A 17,669-nucleotide genomic window follows, 5' to 3' on the forward strand; every position below is an offset into this window, starting at 1 on the left:
CAGCAGGGTTTTTGTTCTCCAGGGCCCTGAGAATGCCCAGTCCTTGCAGATGGGCCAAGGAACAGTTTTGGCTACTTACTCTTTTTGGAAGCAGGGTTACTTTGTGGTATTATAGCACCTAGCCCCCAAAAAGGTATGTGCACGTGGTGGCATTTTAGGCCTGCCAAGATGAGAGTCTGCACGCGGAGGGGCCTTCCATCCAGGTCACAGAGAGGTCTTGTGGAATGGGGTGTTCAGTTTGGGAGGCTTGACCAGCGGCAGCAGCACTCCTTTCTAATCAATCCCCAGCCCCATGCACAGCTGAAAACCTCCCTTTGTAGAGCCTAGCTGCCCTAACCCTTCCACGACTCCACTATTGGAGTCCCCCCTGTGAGGTACCAGAAGGGTATGGTTTCACCTTGAGCTTTATTGTCACCTTAGGGTTCTCAGGCAGGTGGGGCTGCTGCATGTCATGGAAGGGCAGGTACACTAAATTGATGGCAGAGCTGGGACCAAGTGCTCTTTTTGTCCTCCCTACTCTCCTCCCTCTCCATGGCTGGATAAATACATGGGTCATGCCCAAGCTGCCCCTGGGGCCTTCTCAGATAGAAAGGAAAGCCCCCCTCAGCATGTTATCCCACATCCCCCTCACCCGTACCCTTCTCGTAGCCTGCTACTGCCCTTTCTACAATTAACATTCATACTTGGGTGGTCAGCACCACACCCAGGAAGGTCCTGCTTCTTCTGTCCCTCTCCTGTCAGCTCCAGTCCTTGTCCTGCCTGGCTCCCTATGCAGGCTGAGCCAGTCAGTCAGTGCACTCTGCCCTTTGGCTCCAGACCCTGCACAACCTCCTCCCTCTTGCTGCCCTGCCTGCAGCTGTACCCCCACCCTCACCCCCCAACTCCCACCCTGGCCCCTAGTTCAGACCAAGGGTCAAGCCTTCTGATGCAGTCTGCTTTCAGGACCACGTGCTCCCTATGGGGATGCCTTTGTAAACCTTTTAAGTCTCCTTGACCTCGGTCCTTGGAAGTGCCCTTCAGCCTTTCAGTCAGAGGGCTGAGGCCCAATCCCAAAGCCTGAGTTTCTGGATGTGTCCCCACCCATTCCTCCTGCGACCTCATCTCCCCGGGCAGGATGGTGGGGAACAGGGTGGATTTATCTGCCCGAGACCTGGGCCAAGAGTTCTGTTGGGCTGGGGCCCAGGGGTGGGAGGGTGATGGCACTGCGCCCTCAATTGGAAAGAAAGTCGATGGCGGCGCGCACAGAGCGATTGGTGCTGACATCAACGGCAGTGACCTTAATCTCAGTGTCGCCAAACTGCATGGCAGCGCGGATCTCGCGGCGGCCGGGGGGCGCTCCGGCGGCATCGGGGCCTCCCTCGGCTGGCTCAAGCTCGAGGCTGAGCGCGCCACACTTGCGCACTCCTGGGTCGGTGATGAAGCGCGCGTCCTCCGCGGCGCAGCAGTACAGGTTGATGAGCACTCGCCGCTGTCCTGGGCGCGCTGGGCAGTAGCTGCGCCGCACCTCCTCGCCCAGGGCCACCGATTGTTCGGCGGCCACGAAGCGCTCAAAAACGTCGGTGCACCAGCGGCGACCGTCGCGAACCAGCAGCTTGTCAGGCGGGTGAACACCAGCCACGAAGCGGTTGAGCACGCCCACGCCGTATGTGAGCGGCGATCTACGCACCCGAACCACTCCTGGCGCCTGCCCAAAAAGCACTGCGCCTTTGAGGATGGTGAGGGCTACGTCGTGCGGAACCACCACACGCAGGCCACGGGCGCCCAGAGCTGCCTGCACCGCGTGCTGCAGCATAGCCGACTCGGCGAAGCCGCCCACCAGGAACAGCAGTTTGACACCCTGCACCTCAGGGCGCTCCAGCAGTGCTTCTGCGGGGACGGGTGGGGGAGGGGGTAAGGAGGACGGATGGGGAGTGGGCCACTGAGGCTACCGCTGCGCAGCCACTGGCGCTTCCCTTCTGCCCTCCTGTATGCCTGGCGCAACGAGAAACTAGCCATTTCACTATAAAACCTTAGCCTGGTTTGGATGAAGGAAAACACAGAGCACTTTCATGAGGGACTCTGCCAGCCTCATAGCCTCTGCTTCCTCAACACTATCTCGCTTTCCCACTACACTGTGGAGGGCTTGAGTAAGGGTGTGAATTTACACGTATTAAATGCCTACTGCGTGCAAGACATTGTGCTCACTTTCTAGATACTTAGACTCGTTTAAATCACTGTGATAACAGTGAAGTGGTCCATAACAGTTTGGGAGGGACCTAATACTACCTGGGGAGTCAGCCACTAGAGTTTCTTTAACCTGGCAAGACTACACATCGTCCTATTTCTTAATCCCCACGGCACTACATCCTCCAGGTATTCCCGATGATTCTGGGTCTCATTCCAGTGTATGGATTTGGGGAGGTTTCCAGGTACTAATCGGGGGAAATACTCTTGCATATGGGTGTGTATGCTAAGGTGAATGAATGACCCAAGCTTAGGCGCTCACCTATGTGCTGGATGATCCCGCTGACGGTGGGCTGAAAGAGTTCGTTCATGGCCTCACAAGTCATCCTGAGCATCCCATGTGAGGACCACTTCACGAAGTTCACGCTGTAGATGGTGAAGGAGGCACAGGCCCATGGGTCAGGGTCCAGGTCCTACCTCTATTCCAGGCCAAAGTACCTGGGCACATTCTGTATTGTGCCAACCACACTTCTAGGGGCTTTAGACTCAGGTCTGTTCCAGGTCCAGACATGAGGTCCCAGGAGAGGAGCCTCCTTTTGCCTCAAGCAGAGGAACACAGACCGGTTGGTTGGCAGGTATGTGTGTGCATGTGTGTGTGTGTATGTGAGAGTAGGTAAGGCTGTGGGGAATATGAGATAGATTTTGGCCTTTCCGGAGAAGGCAATGGCAACCCACTCCAGTATTCTTGCCTGAAGAATCCCAGGGATGGGGGAGCCTGGTGGGCTGCCGTTTATGGGGTCGCACAGAGTTGGACATGACTGAAGCGACTTAGCAACAGCATTGGCCTTTCCCTGGGGGCTCAGGATTCTCTTGCCTCAGTTTGGGCTGCAGATTTCAGCTGGGGTCCTCATGCCCCTCCCCCTGCCTCCACCTGGGCTGGGATGACTTGTGCCTGGGCCAGATCAAGTGGATCCCCTGCCTCCTGGGGCCCGCACCTTCCCCTGTAGGGTGGTGCCCCGCTCACCTGCTCTTGCGCAGGGCCGTCTCCACATTGTGGCCTCCCTGCTTACGGTAGAAGTCAATGAAGGAGAACGGTAGGGAGATGTTGAGCGCCCCTGTACGGTGCGGGCCTGCAGTGCGTTTGCGGGCCTCGAAGGCTATAGTCAGATCCACCCAGGCTGCTGGACGTTGCCTTTTGAAGGTGGTGATGAAGTCCTCACCGAAGATGCGGCCCAGCAGCTGCTCGAAAGCCAGGTCCACGCCCACCGCACCACAGGGGCCGCCTGGCATCCAGCAGAGAAGGAAGAGGGCAACAGTGCTCATTCCGCTGCCAGGAGGTGTTGGCAGGGCAAGGGCGCTCTAGGTACCAAGGGTGCTGCCTGGCTACTCACCAGACGCCTTGTAGAGCTCCTTGAGGGTGCCATGGGGCTGCTCCAGCTGGTGCACAGTCAGGTCCACTGTGCCTCCCCCACAGTCTGCCACCACATAGCGATCTCCTGTGGGGGAAGCATGAGCACACACTTGTGGCAGTTTAGCTCTGGACCCTCTGGAGACTCAACCAGCCTTCAGCCCTGCCCCAGGTCCTGACCCCTGTCTGCAGGGCTGTGGGGGTTACGTTGAAAGGGGCTTCAGGTCACCGGGTAGGGGCACAAGGTGTGAGGGAAAATGATTCCAGATTCTGCAGCTCCACCTGCAGAGCATCCCCTGGAGGAAGGGGGGTTTAGTGGCATGGCTGTGAGTGGGGGTGGGAGTGCAGGCGATGGTGAGGGGACTACCAGCTTAGGTACAGTTGATGGAGTTGGAAGGGGCAGGGTTCCTAGAGGCTGGAGCTGATTTCGGGAATGTTTTCCCACCTTCAGTATCTGGTATTCCACAGGGCCCAAGGAATATCCCTCCATTGCCCTTCCCTCCCCACCTGCTTGCAGATCAGCCCACAGCTCTCCAACACCCGACTCCACCAGGAATGTCCGGCTGTGGCGGGATCTTCGAAGCTGCTCTCGGGCTGAGTGTTGAGGGACAGCAGGACAGTCAGGTCAGGAGGCTGCAAGACCTTGCCTTAATATAGAGGGGCTCAGGCCATGGCAAAATCAGAATTAGGCAGGTCTAGAGGAACTGGGGAGGAGGGAGATCCTGAGACCTGTCCCTATCATAGAAGGTTGACACAGCAGTCTCAGTGCCTAGTCCTGGCAGCAGGAGCCTGGGGCTGGTGGGGGTGGGGGGACAGCTGACATGCCAGGAGGGGAGGGAAAACTGATCAGTGCTGTTTAAGGGAAAGCTGAAGATCTCCACCTTCAGCTCAGAGTACCTTTGTCAGTAACCCCAGCACCTCTTCCTAGGGTAGGCTGTCACCACCCCTACCACCCCTAGCCCCACCCCCACTCCCCACCTCAGATTCAGGGTTGTATTGAGTCCTCCCATCCTCAGACAGTCCTACTCCAGGGCACGGCATAGTCTTCAGCGCCTGCCTCCAAGGCCACCACTAGGCAGCACCCCTGGGGTTGGCTCACCCTGACGGAAGCTGGAGTCAATGGAGCGGCGTTCGCCCAGGCACCCTCTGCCTGGAGCTCGGCTACTCAGATCCACGAGCTGGTGCAGACGCAGCTTGCGGCAGTAGACAGAGGCAGCCTCAGGCTCCAGGGCGATGAGTAATTGCTCTGCATTCTCTCTCGACACCAGTCCAGCCTGAGGATGGTGGTTGGCAGGGTTGGGGAGCATCATGGACCAGGCATCACACTGAAATGGCACCTCAGCGCAGGCAACCAAGGCTTGTGGGGCTCCTATCTCCTCCCCATTATACCGCAGCCACGCTAGGCCTCTCAAGGCCCTTCCATGCTGCACAGATTTGGAGCTGTCTCAGAGCCACCCTATGACCAGGCTTGGGGTGGAAGGGATGGCTGTAGCCAAGGATGCCATGGGATTGCCCAGCAGGGAGGGACCTTAGACTGAATGAAAACCTAGAGCACCTGGGATCTGCCCCAGGCTGCCCAAGGTGGCCTGGGCTGCAGGAAGGTCCCCTTCATAAGTCCTGGGTTAGTAGCTGACCACTGGCTGAGGGGGTTAGTGGAGACTCCAGAACAGTGTATTAGGGGGTATAATGGCCAGACCATCAATCAGAAGGGATGGTGGGGGAGTCCCCTTTAGCTTACTGAACTCCCTTTCTTCACTGGTAATGGACGGTGGCCATGGGCTTCCCCACTCTCTTGAGAACTTTGTTCTCAAGGAATATGATATAGAAGAAAAGACACTTTAACAGTGAAATTTGAGGCACCAAGGCAAGCAAGCTAGGGGAAAAACACTTTCTATTACTTCCTGCATCAGGACAGGGGATCCCCATAGGAAGTACTTTATGGTTTTGTGGGATTCCTCTGATTCTGACCAGGTGGGGGGATGGGTGGGTATCAAGACTTCTTGCCCAGGGCCAGCCCTTTCTGAACTGACAGCCAGGGAACAGTGTGGGAGGAAGCAGGGTGGGTAAACCAGCAGGGGGCTACTGGGGTGGGGGCGTTTGTTTTGGCTGGGTGTGGCCATGCTTTCATTCTGGTCTCTGGAAGGGGGATGGATGCCCACTGGCCTTGCGGTTAGCTCCTTCCAGAGACAAGTGAGGGCACCTGCGGATTTGACACCTAGGAAAAGGTATGTTTCTGGGGGGTTGGAGGTTCTGGTATCTTCCAGGGGAGGGTGCACTGGAATTCCTGAGACTGCTTTTGGAAATCCTCGGGTATCCCCCCAAGGCCCCAGTTTCAGGGGCAGGATCAAACAATGAGTCCCCCTCCAACCTTCCCATCTCCACTGGGGGCGGGGGGGTGCCTGAGCTGCAGTCTCCCTTTCTCCAGAACTTTGGGCCTCTCTTATGTTAGGAAGATCAGCAAACATTGGCCAAAATTACCTCCCTTCATAGTTTCATAGTCTTATTTCCTCTGCTCAAGAACTTAAACTGGTTGGGGCTGTGGTAAAAATACTGATGCTGGCTGAAATGGATGTTCTTGGCGTCCTGCCCAGCTACTGTCAGTGTTACCTGCCATCAGCTCCCCGCTGCCCCTTCTCTGGAGAACTGCCTTCAACTGAATGGGAACTACTCACTTGGGGGGGCTTACTCCAACCAGTTACCAATGACAGACTGATAAGGATGGACAAAAAGCCACCCCTCTTGCCTCCCTGTGGCTAACACTAGGGTACAGTCTCCCTCCAGAGCTCTCCGTGGGCTCAGGCTGAGGCTGGACTCCAGGTGAGACCCGTCCCCGTGCAGCTGTTTCTCCTGTCCTGCTTTCCTCACTCCCCTTTCACCTGAGAGTCCTTCTTCAATACACCACATGCACAAGAATTCCCATCTTGGACTCTGCTTCTAGGAAACCTGCATTAAGACCCTGGTTAAGCTGGCCTGGGCTGTCCCTGGTCCCTCAGCTCTCTGTTCCTACAGGCCCACCCCCTCTCTTGGTGGCAACAACCCTCCAAAATGCCCAGCAGGGTGGGGCTGGCAGTCTTTACACGATGGCTCTGTGGTCCCAAGGGTGGTGTATGAATGAGGGTGTGGAGCCACGCCCGGGGCCCTTCTGAGCAACATCCACAACTCTGCCTGCGTGTTCTCACCAGGTAGGCAGCCTCCCGCATGAACTGCTTGGCTGGTTGTTTCCAGATGGCAGGTACAGTCAACACCCAGCGCACAGTGTCCTTCTCCAGCAGTGACGGGCACTGCTCACTCAGCTCCTGGAGCACGACGGGGCAGTGAAGGCAAGGGCTGGCTTGGTCTGAGGGGCGTGTCTTTATAGGAGCTAGAGGAGCTAATCAGGCCTGAGGAACTTCCCAGCTGACTTGGGGGAATCCTAACACCCCCTTTCCCACCACCACCCACCTCCCCAACCCCTGACGCAGGGCTACCAGATAGGAAGGCAGAGGACTGGAAAAGATGACTTCTGTCTTCTGACAGTGGCTACTCAGTGGATGGGCTGAGGGGAAAGGATGGGCCTGGGGGTTGTCCACCCCAGTAAGCAGAGATAGGGTCACAGCGCACCTGAAGGGCATGCTCCTTGAAGAAGCGCAAGGCATGAGCGAACACCTCCAGGGCAGGCATTTTCTTTCCATTTACTGCTTCTAGCTGGGTCTTCAAAGTGAGATCCTGGCAGGGACATAGGGCAACTCTGTAGGAGGGCACAGCTCTCCATTTCCTGACAACCTTATATTTAACCCCATTTCCTGTGCTCCCCTCTTTGGTACTGTTCCACTCTGGCTCTAATCTTACATCAGCTCTTCTCCCCAGCCCTTCCCTTTACCCTATCATACCCCATGGTCATGCCTCCATCCCTTAAGTTCAAACTCCTCCTCCAGGCCCCCCTCACCTTTTAGCTTTGCCCACCCTCCATGAGGCCTCCCTCCCTGCTTTTCCTCCTGGCCCTGCCTTCCTGGCTGGAGCTGGGCCCTGAGCCAGAATGTGACTCACAGTGGTACTGTGGATCTTCATCTTGAACTTCTCGAAGTAGAGCCAGTCACGAGCCTCCTCAGGGTCCAGATCGTGGTAATAATCGCGGGCTGTATAGCCAAAGCTGTGAAAGGCACCCTCTGGGGTCAGCAGCAGGCAGGTAGGGGTCTTCTGGTGGGCCACACCTGGGTCCCCCCCTTCCCATTTCCTGTGGAGGCAGAAGGCTGTCAGTGTGGTCAGCAGTAATCTTCCCTTCATGGGGTTGGGTGCTGGCTCTGGGACCAGCTGTGGGACTTGGGGCAGCTCACTTGGCTTCCTAGGCTCCATATGTAAAATGGGAATAATAATGGTACCTACCTTTTAGGGTTCTTGTGAATATGGTGCTTGGCATCCACTTAAATCTCCATAAATGTTGCTCATTGGATCATCTCTATCCATGGAGCCATGGGTCCCATTCGACATCCTCAGCTTCTGCTCCCTCCCATGAAGTACACCATTTGACTTCACCTCCCTGTCCTTTTAACAAGTAGCAGCAAGCCATCATCCATCTGCCTTGTCTGGCCTTCTGATGAGTCTCTCCAGGACCCTGGCAGAGGCCTTCTCCCAGCTGGCTGGTTGCCCTTCTCTAGGTCATGTTCCACAGAGCTAAGCTCTATGATCATTCCTGTCTGGCCCACCTCAGCAGCTATACCCCAGCTGACTGCACCTTCAACAGGCCCCCAAAACCTGAGATTCCAAACTTCCCTGTATGCAATCATCATCTGGACCTCCACCCACAACTCACTGCCCAGGTCATTGGCCTGGCAAATCCTTCCTCCCCTTCCTCTGCCTTTTCTGATGCCCTGACTCCTCTAGGCCAAGCTCACCATTGCATCCATTTGGGGGAAGGAACTAGGAATCCAGGGAGAAGGAAGAGCATGTGCAAGTTTACAGAGGTGTCAAAGAGTGGGGAGAACTAGCTATAAAGTTGGCTCAAAGCAGCAATGTTAAGATCAACTAAGGAGTATCAAATGTCATATCAGAATTCTGTCTTGGTGGGTTTTAAGGGAGTGAAGAAGCATGACCACATTTGCCTTTAGAAATGTCTTTGGTCCCCATGTAGCAACAGAGTGGAGGAGAGGGAGGGTGGAGAAGGAAAACCAGGGAGGATATTGCAGTCATTCAAGTGAGAGAGGGTGGGGCTGAACTCAGGGGTGCGACTGGGGGAGAGAAGTAGATGGGTATTACAGAGATATCAGGGAGATAGACATGATGGGGCTTGGTGGCTAGTGGGAGTGGGAAGGGCTTGGGAGGAGGCCAGAATGTCCCCCAGTCATTCCTGTGACTATTATCGCCATAGTATCCCTTCTTGTGTCCTCAGCCCTAGCAACAGGCCCAGCGTGGCCTCAGCTGTGTGTGCTGACAAGCTGGGATGCCATTCAGCTCCTAGAAAGCTCTAAGGTCCTAGGGCCTTTGTGGCCTCAGATGGATGTGGAGGGAGCAGAGAAAGGGGAAGGACAGTCCACATTCATGCAGGTCAAGTCCCCTGTATCTTTGGGGCAGTGACCCTTGGCTGTCTTTCCATATAGCCTCCCAGGCCCTGGTGAAGCCTGCTGATCCTCCATCCCAGTCTGAGTTGGAAGCTTTGGCATCTTCCACCTACAGGCTACAGTCTCACTAAGATACATTCAAAGGATCAGGGTCTTGAGGCCTGAAGGGAGGTATCTAACAAACGTTTTGTTCAAACAAAACTCAACAAACTTCATCAGAATGGATTTTTTCAAACAGCTCTTTCATGACAACTGTGTGACTTGTCAATTCAGCTAACCTCCCTAGTATTTCATTTGAGATGTTGAACCTAGGACTGCCTCAAGGAACCTACTACATAGAAATTCCAGCACAAGTTTCCAAGGAAGAGTATTCATTGCAACACTTTTTCTAGTGGTGAAAATTTAGAAGGAAAAACCCTCAAAACTATCAATAGAAGAATGAATAAATCATGATATATCCGAACTGTGGAATACTATGCAACAATGAAAAGAAAATGGTGGCTCTCTCCATATTCACATGAAACATCTACAAAATAGTGCTGAAAGCTTAAAGCAAGTTGTGTGTTTTATTTTAAAACCACATATTTGTGCATACATGTGTGTCCCTATGACTAGCCCAGAAAAAATAATAAAAAATTTAAAATAAAAAATGAAGCCCAACATTTTCTTGCAGAGGTCAAAGAGCTGCCCCAACTGGGGCTGAGGGCCCAGACCTGGGTCCCATCCTCCAATCTTCTGTCCCAGTAGGGAGCCCAGACTAGGGCTGGAAAGCTTCTGCGAAGACCCCATGTCTCCTTAGTGACAGTACTTCTGGGACTAGGTCTCTCCCAGGGTGTAGGACTCCCGGCAACCAATCTCCCAGTCCAGCCACTCTCACCTCATCATGTGGATGGCCTCAGGGTCACTGGCAAAGCTGAAGGCATAGCCACTGGATGTGGTGCCAAAGTCGATAGCCACTACCACGGAGAAGGGGGCCTGCTGAGGGCCTCGGGCCTCGGGCTTCTGCAAGTGCAAGAGCTAGTCAGGGAGCAGCCAGAGGGCCAGGCTGACTGTGCGTCGAAGTCCTCCCCACCCCTGGCTGTGGTCCAGACTAGCCCTGGCCCACCGCTACCTACTTCCTGCCTGATTTCTCTCCCCTCCTAAGCTCCAGACTGAGCCCTTGAGATGCTAACTGCTCAGAAAGCCCAGGGCCTCTCAGGTAGCCCCATGAAGTTTTGAGCTCAAGTTCCTACTTCCCTGCCCTTCTGCCTGAGCTGCCTTAGCCCCACCCCCATCTTACATCACTTCCAGCCTGGGCCCAGCTGGAAGCAGCTCTGCTGCTCTGAGCAGCTCCACAGCACATGGACCTGTGTATATGAGACCCTCCTGCTCTTGTGGCCACAGTGAAATAGCCCGACTCTGTCCAGGTTTGTGGCAGAGAAGAGAACCCCATGCATGTGCCTCAGAGTGGTCCTTACCTTCTCCCAGGCTAGCCTGGGCTCCCTGAGAACAAAGGGGTCCCCAGGTTGGATCACTAGGGTGAGGCCACCCCGGGTAGGGTGACTTAGGGAATTTGGGGGTGATGGTTATGTCTTAGATATTTCAAGCTAGCAGTTACCAAACTATTTTTTAGCCATGTGTCTCCTCTTCCCTAGATATATCTTTTAATAAGGTGGGGCTGTGGTTGACAGGAGGGGAAGCAAGTCTGGGAGGCCCAGTGCTCTGAGGACCTACCAAACTAGTTGCTCAGAAGTACACCTGCCCAGGCAGGCTAGTTGCAATGGTTCCTGGATGTCATCCTGGGGGCTCATCTCAGTAAAACTGTCACTACTATAGTCCAAGGTTGCCTAAGGCTGACCCATCTGGGGAGAACATGAGTGTACAGGGGCAGGAGGCATGGTGGTACTCCCAGCCCAGACCTATGGGCTCTTCTAGACATCAGTGCAACCCTCCCCACCACCCAGGCCCCCCACCACCCCAAGCCCTGCCCTAGGCTTACTGGAGACTGTGAGGGTGTGAGAGGGGCAATGCCACAGCTTTCCTGGGTCCTTGGGGAGGCAGGTGGGCTGGGCACTGGAGACCGCTGTGGGCTGGAGCCTGCAAAGAGAGGACAAATCACTCTGGTACAATCAGAGTAAGGGGCTGGTGGCTAGGTCCCAGGTGTGGGGGTTCCCCATCAGTCACTGCCGGGCCAAGGTGAGCAGTACCCTGCTGGGGAAGAAGGACTAGGGAGGGAAGGTAGGAAGGACAGGACTGAGGTGGGGGTGGGGGATACCTGGGCTCGGGGCCCATTATCAGTTAGAGGCGACCTATTCCTGAAGGGTGACTCATACTTCACCTAGGGACTCACTGTCTTCCTCAGCACCCATCAGACACGGTGGGGAAGGGGAGGGATAGAGAAGCATCGTGGGGGTGGGCAGGACTGAGTCCAAAGATAGAAGGGCAGGAGAGAGGGGCAGGTCAGCTCCTGGGTGAGGATGGATAAACCAGAAGAGGTGGGGGAACTACAGACCTGAGTGGGAGGTGGAGCAACTCCCCTCTCCATAAGTTCAGCCTCATGTTCTAATCAGGACCTGGAGGAATTGCCTCTCCTACCAACCCTCTGCCCCCAAGGGTCATGGACAGGCCTAGCCCTGCCCTGAGCAGCCCTGAGCCAAGAGGTGTCTAACCACAGGAGGAAGACAGATTCCAAGCTCCCGTTCCCCACAACATGCACAGACCTGAAGCCAGCATTTGTGGGGAGGAGGCCCCCTTGAGACCCTCTCAGAGGCCCAGGATGGAGCTGGACCTTTGGTGGAAGGAAGCAGTGCAGCTCCCAGAAGGCCACTGGCTTGGAGGCTCAGGCAGTTCAGGAGGCAGGAGAGCCTGCCTGGCTGGACATCCCCCAGGTGTGGGCTGGTGGCTCAACACCACCACACTGGGCTTTGCTGAGGCCCCTGTGCAGAGCACTGGGGCTGCCCTGGGATCTGTGTGTGGGGACAGGAGGCTGGCCATGGAGATTGGTGGGGTCTGGCATTTAGACACACTGGCAAATCAAACAGGCCTGTCTAGCTTTAGGCTGAGCCAGGGCTGGGGCCTCAACTCCCTCAGCCACAGCCATGGGGCCCTGACAAGTCCCAGGCCACCCTGGCCTTGGGTACCCTGGTAACATATGTGAGGGGCGGGGCATGAAGGGAACTCTAGGAAGTGCCTGCACAGGGCTGGCATCTGTCTTGCAGTGCTGGAGGGGCAAGGACATGGTGGTCACACTTCCAGAGGCCCTTTTTCTTAGCCAGCCGGTGCAGGCTTGGGCCAAGCTGCTGTGGCTTGAGCCTGGGAAGGGAGGCAGGAAGGAAGGCCCAGCCCACCAGGTCTTTGTGAGTGGACTTCCTGAGGCGTGTCTGTCCTGCCGCCTGGCCTCCCACCCCTGCACAAAACCCAGAGCCTGCTCCCAGACCAGGCCAGACGTGCATGCACAGAGTTCTGTGCAGATATACACACACCCTCACTTAAGACCCTGTGCCCAGAGACCTGCCCTTAGGCAGACAGGCAGGGACACACACTCACACTCACATACTACACACACACCCTGCACAAAACACATGCACGCCCATACAGCCCTGTGCACACAGACCTACCCTGCATACACATACATGTAGACACTTGGGCGTCCCGTGAACAGGCTTGCAGAGTGTGCACACGCACACACACACACACACACACACACACATACATACTCCTGTTGCACTAACCGGTCCCATGCACACACACTCACAGAACGGCTCTCAGAAGCCTCTGCTGAGAGAGGCACATGGACAGACTAGGGGTTGGTCTGAGTGCTGGGGTGACAGGGGTAATGGGCCCAGATGGAGGTGAGGGGGCAGGTCTTACCAATGTACAGCCCCTGTAGGTCCATCTCCGGGACAGCCAGCATCTTTGCAGGCCCTGTAGCTGTGAACAAGAATGGACAAGCAGAATGGCATTTATTTGCTCCTTTGTTTCCTTACTGAATAATTATTTACTTTCAGCTGGAGTCCACTGAAGCAAGTCCCAGACATCATGTTGCTTGACCTATAAATTCTTTAACATGTCTCTCCAACAGATAACGGATTTTTTTTTTTAATAGATACGGAATTTTAAAAGGACACTGCCACAACACCACTATCATGTCCAATAAAATCAACAGTAATTCCTTAATCTCATCCAGTGATCAAGCCCACAGTCCTAGCTTGTCTCAAAAATGTTTTGTTTTTGTTTTTGTTTTGGCTGCACCACCTGGCTTGCAGAATTTTAGTTCCCCGAGCAGGGACTGAACCAGGGCCTGCTGCAGTGGAAGCCCGGAGTCCTAACCACTGGACTGAAGGGAAGTCCCTCAGAAATGTCTTTTTTTAACAATTGCTTTGTTGGAACCAGGACGCTCCTAAGTGTTTTCAGGTGCCTATTCTCTGCCAGATGCTGTGGGACATCAGTGACCCAGAGAGACACTGTTCCTGTCCTAGGGGCCCATAGCCTGGTGGATAAATCGTTCATAATCAGATAATCATGTACCTGAAACTGAGATTACAAATGGTGCTATGACAGATACAAGCAGGGCAGAAAGGGTAGCATGGCAAAGCTGAAGAGAGGGGTTGGGCGAGGCTTACTGTGCAGGCAGATCCTGGTGGTCTCAATTTTAAATCTGGTTTTTTATGAGGGACAAGAGCAAATCCTGAAGGGCTTGAAGTGGCAAAGTGGAGACAGGCGCATGACTAAATCTGTTTTAAAAATCCCACCTGGCTGCATGGAAGTATGGACTGCAGCAGGGCAACATGAAACAGGAGCCAACAGTGCTCCAGGCAACAGATGCTGACTATCTTGAGATATAAGTGCACACATTTAAGTTAGAAGTTAAAATCAACTGACAGAAGTTGGCTGGATTGGACATGGGAGATTAGGAAGAAGGTGTTCTTCTTGGACTGACTGTCCAAGCAAGGAGATGGATGGTCAGATGGAGAATACTGGAGCAGGGCAAGCTAGCAGGGGGAAAGGGGCAGTGTTCCGGGTACAGTTTTTGAAACTGCTGAGAAAACAGACCAAGGAGTCAGGTGACATATGACCTAGAGGTGAGGGAGAATTCCGAGGTGGAGATTTGTGTTTGGAGTCATTGTCACAGGAGGTTTGGTGGAGAGTAGTGTGGGCGAAGGGAAGGGAGGAGAAGCTCTGAATAAAGGTTAACAGGAGGAAGGTTGGCTGGCCAGGGAGACAGGGATGCCTGCTATGGTTTCATGAAGATCTCGATAAAAGAAGGCCGCGAAGCTAGATCCTTCAGAGATTTTTAGATGAGACGTCTCGGGGAAACACCAGATTTAATGTTTTAAAGGTCCAGGGCATTTTGGTGGAATGAAGGAGTGGGGTGGGAGTCTGGTAGGCAAGGAGGGAGCAGAGGATGAGAGAACAGAGCTAGCACTTCCGGCTAGTGCAGCTGAGATCAGGAGGTGATGTGCATATTACCTGGAACAAAATAAAGCTTGAGGAGGGAAGGACAGGATTTTGTTTTCTAAGATGAGAGGAACTTAAGCTTCTGTCCGCCAGCTCCCAAGAGCTGATTCTGTGCATCTCTTCTCAATTTTGCATTTATTGACATCACATTGATAGTTTGAAATCAGCCATGGTGATTATACCATACAAGTTGGCAAACTGCAAATCAGGTTTTTCTCCCTCTTGGGGAGCAGACTGAAAAACATTTACCAACAAAGGCTGGATGAAGGCCACAGGAGAGATGATGGCAGCCGTATTTATAAGTTGTTTCAATTCATCAGCGAAAACATTGAACATTTCTTCCAGCCAGGTTCTACAGCTAAGTGCTGGGGAAACACTGCTCAATGAGTGGATTTTCTCAACCAAGGATATTGTATTTGGAGCAGAAACAATCTAGAATAACCAAGAAAAAAAGACTCAGGGTTGTCATTCTAAGTTGATTCCTTGTCCAAACCATCGTCTGTAATTACCCCAGCTCTTATCTCTGAGCCTGTGATACACTGAGTGCTCTGATACTCAGGGCTGACAAGGGCCTATTAGGCACCTTAAGGACACCTGGCTGGAGTGCATCCTGTTACCTGTCCGTGCCTCAGTGCCCTTTCCTGTAAAACAGATCATGCAGGGGCTTGTGAGGATCAAGTCCAAGGATGGAAGGCGGTTGATAAAAAGGCAGATGTGAGCAGTGTTCTTTCCCTTCATGATATGGATTCTGAAGTTTCTCTTGTCAGAATTTTTGGTCTTATTGAGACTTTTATTAGTCATTCTGAGTTCTTTAGAGAAGGAGGGAGGCCCTGAATCAATTTGTGTTAAAAAAGGAGGATCCTGCTGATTCTCTGAGAGGTGGAGGTAGAAGCAGGTGGCAGCCACACAAGCATGCATACATGCCCCATATTTCTTTGGGACATCCTTACCGTGCATACACACCCATTTACCAGAAACATTTAGGGAGAATGCTGATCGTGGGACTCAGGACAACCTCCACTCCCAAAAGCTACATCTGGGCACGGTCTGCAGCTGGAAATGGGGGGAGGTAGAACCCTGCCCCAGGGGTCCACTAATTTCAGACTGGCCATGCTTATGGGTTTGAGAATAATTGAATGGGCCAGTTTGACTTACGTAGAAAGTAACCATTTCCTGGCTACAAGAGCAGGCTAAACCCTGGCCCCAGACTGACCCCTGCCCTACCCACACACAGACAATCCCACCTCCGGTCTGTCCCTTAACTTCACCCATGGACTGACCTATAACTCTTGGCCTCATATTGACCTCTGATCTTCAGCTTTACCCTGACCCAACAGGCCTGACTGGGGACTAGGACAGGGTGTGGCTGAGTAGGGAGTTGAAACCAGAGATTCCCAACCCACAGTGTTCCCCAGACTACAAAAGCCTAGGACTTTCTGTCCAATGGAGAGAAATCTCCAAGGATCTTTTCCTCAGTTGGGCGTGATGAGGCTGGGTCCTTATATCCCTTCCCATCCCCCACCAGAGCACTTGGACATGTGGTGTTGCTGGATTTCAGGGCTCCACACATACCCATCTTCTGCCCATGAAGGCAAAGAGCCCACCCAACTTTACAGCTCACCTCCATACCCCCACAGGCCTTTTCCCTGCACCCTGCCTCTTCTATCCACTGCTCTCTCTCATCATCCTGCCATTCAGCAAACAAAGAGAAGCCACAGGCATTTTTCCCAAATCAGAGATTGAGCCAACCTGGGCCCAAGGGACAGATCAGAAATGGCACCCAAAGGGCTGCCCCCACCTGTCTCTGGAGAGGCGCCCTCAAGGTGAGGGACCAGAGGGAGGCTGTGGGGTGAGGAAGCTGCCTTTTCTGGGGCTGGGGCAGGGAGCGACAGAAAAAGCCTCCTGCATCCCCTCCCTGTCCTCCGCTTTTCTTTCCATACATCCTGCCCCACCCCCATGGGTCCCCATCAAGGGAGCAGCCAGTTCATAAACAACCTCTGTCCCCCACAGCCTAGGCCCTAAGCCCCTCCCACCCTCTCCTGCGGTCCCTCATCACCTCTCTTACCTTCTGGGGATCCAGGGCTGCCTTCACTCTCACAGGGAGTCCATATTTTAGAGCTTCCTCCCTCCCCTTCCCTCTCCCCCATACAAGCTAGCTTTGCCTCCTGGCTCCACCGCCCCCACACGGAGCCCAGACCCCACTCCACCTGGACCCCCACTCTGGCCTCACCGAGAGAAACCAGAGGTCCCTGTTCACGAGGCCAGCCCACAGTCTGGCACTGTGGCACCCCAGCCACTCTTGAACTTTTGAGACCATAGGCCCTAGGAACTCCCCCTGCAGGCACCCCCAAAGTACACACATATTTAACCCCGGGGTCTCCACCTTCTGGCCTAAGCACCGTGTCCCTCCACAAACTTGCTCCCCTGGAGCAGCCCCCAGCCCCACAGCCCCGACATAGAAGTCTCTCAAGCCCCGCTCTGTCCCTCCCCTCCGATCCCCACCCTCACCAGTGTAGGGTCCCAAAGCCCGGATGGGAGCCCTCAGTCGCTGCCCCAGTTGCCTTCCTGAACCCCAGAGCCCTGCTGGAGACGGGGGCTTGCAGCTCTGTCCCAGTCCCGTTCTCCAGGGTCAGGAAGTTTGTGGTGGGGTCTCAGCCGCCAGCCCGCGATGAAACCGCAAATCTTGGCGCCCTTCTCTCTAGGAGCCCAGCAGCGCCCTGCCCAGGACTCACCTCTGCCCTCCCGACAGCTCGACCTCTGTCCAGACGCCTGGAAGCTGGGCCCGCAGCCGGTGGGCTGGCCGTGCCGTGCCGCGGCGGCCACAGCCCTCGACGTGCGCCCAGCCCCGGCCCCACTCTCCGCCCTGCAACGCCCCGACCCCGCTCCCTTCTCCTCCCCCTCCCCCAGGCCGGATGGCCGCGCCGCCCGCCGCCGGGTGGGCCTGCGCTCCAGCCCAGATGTGCGAGGCCGGGGCGGGGCCGGCAGCGCGGGCCTCCGCCGAGGGGCCCCGCCCGGCTCGAGTCCACAGCCCCTCCCTGCGCCCCTCCTGCGCCTCCCACTTCCCAGCCACCCGGGGGGCCGTGAGGGAAGAAGGTTGAGGAGGCGAGGTAGAGGGTAGAAGAGAGGAA

The 17,669-nt window shown here is 54.9% G+C and overlaps 1 protein-coding gene across 3 annotated transcripts; it reads right to left on the reverse strand.

Annotated features, from left to right (window-relative positions):
• Positions 1 to 386: 386 nt before the first annotated feature.
• On the reverse strand, positions 387 to 17,440 carry HSPA12B (heat shock protein family A (Hsp70) member 12B). 3 transcript variants are annotated; one of them, XM_005893952.3, is made up of 13 exons: positions 17,274 to 17,440; positions 12,955 to 13,014; positions 11,084 to 11,181; positions 9,983 to 10,107; positions 7,598 to 7,784; positions 7,172 to 7,276; positions 6,751 to 6,867; positions 4,671 to 4,845; positions 4,079 to 4,165; positions 3,555 to 3,659; positions 3,188 to 3,446; positions 2,486 to 2,589; positions 387 to 1,866 (listed from the first exon to the last, which is right to left on the reverse strand). In XM_005893952.3, the coding sequence occupies exons 2-13, from the start codon at positions 12,995 to 12,997 to the stop codon at positions 1,211 to 1,213; spliced, it is 2,061 nt and encodes a 686-aa protein (XP_005894014.1). In that variant the 5' UTR covers positions 12,998 to 13,014; positions 17,274 to 17,440; the 3' UTR covers positions 387 to 1,210. The 3 variants fall into 3 exon arrangements, with proteins under 3 accessions (XP_005894014.1, XP_070237387.1, XP_070237388.1); XM_070381286.1 differs by lacking the exon at positions 17,274 to 17,440 and adding an exon at positions 17,050 to 17,175; XM_070381287.1 differs by lacking the exon at positions 17,274 to 17,440 and adding an exon at positions 14,791 to 14,881.
• Between the last annotated feature and the right edge of the window lie 229 nt (positions 17,441 to 17,669).

The sequence above is a fragment of the Bos mutus genome, chromosome 13 (assembly GCF_027580195.1).
Source record: "Bos mutus isolate GX-2022 chromosome 13, NWIPB_WYAK_1.1, whole genome shotgun sequence".
Lineage (NCBI taxonomy): Eukaryota > Metazoa > Chordata > Mammalia > Artiodactyla > Bovidae > Bos > Bos mutus.

Excerpts from the sequence above, each read along its gene's own strand:
- HSPA12B (XM_005893952.3), bottom strand. The coding sequence starts at position 12,997 with ATGCTGGCTGTCCCGGAGATGGACCTACAGGGGCTGTACATTG. Across the intron at positions 6,868-7,171 it reads TCAAGGAGCATGCCCTTCAG|GAGCTGAGTGAGCAGTGCCC; the intron begins GTGCGCTGTGAC and ends GTCGTGCTCCAG. Across the intron at positions 3,447-3,554 it reads GGAGCTCTACAAGGCGTCTG|GCGGCCCCTGTGGTGCGGTG; the intron begins GTGAGTAGCCAG and ends GCTGGATGCCAG.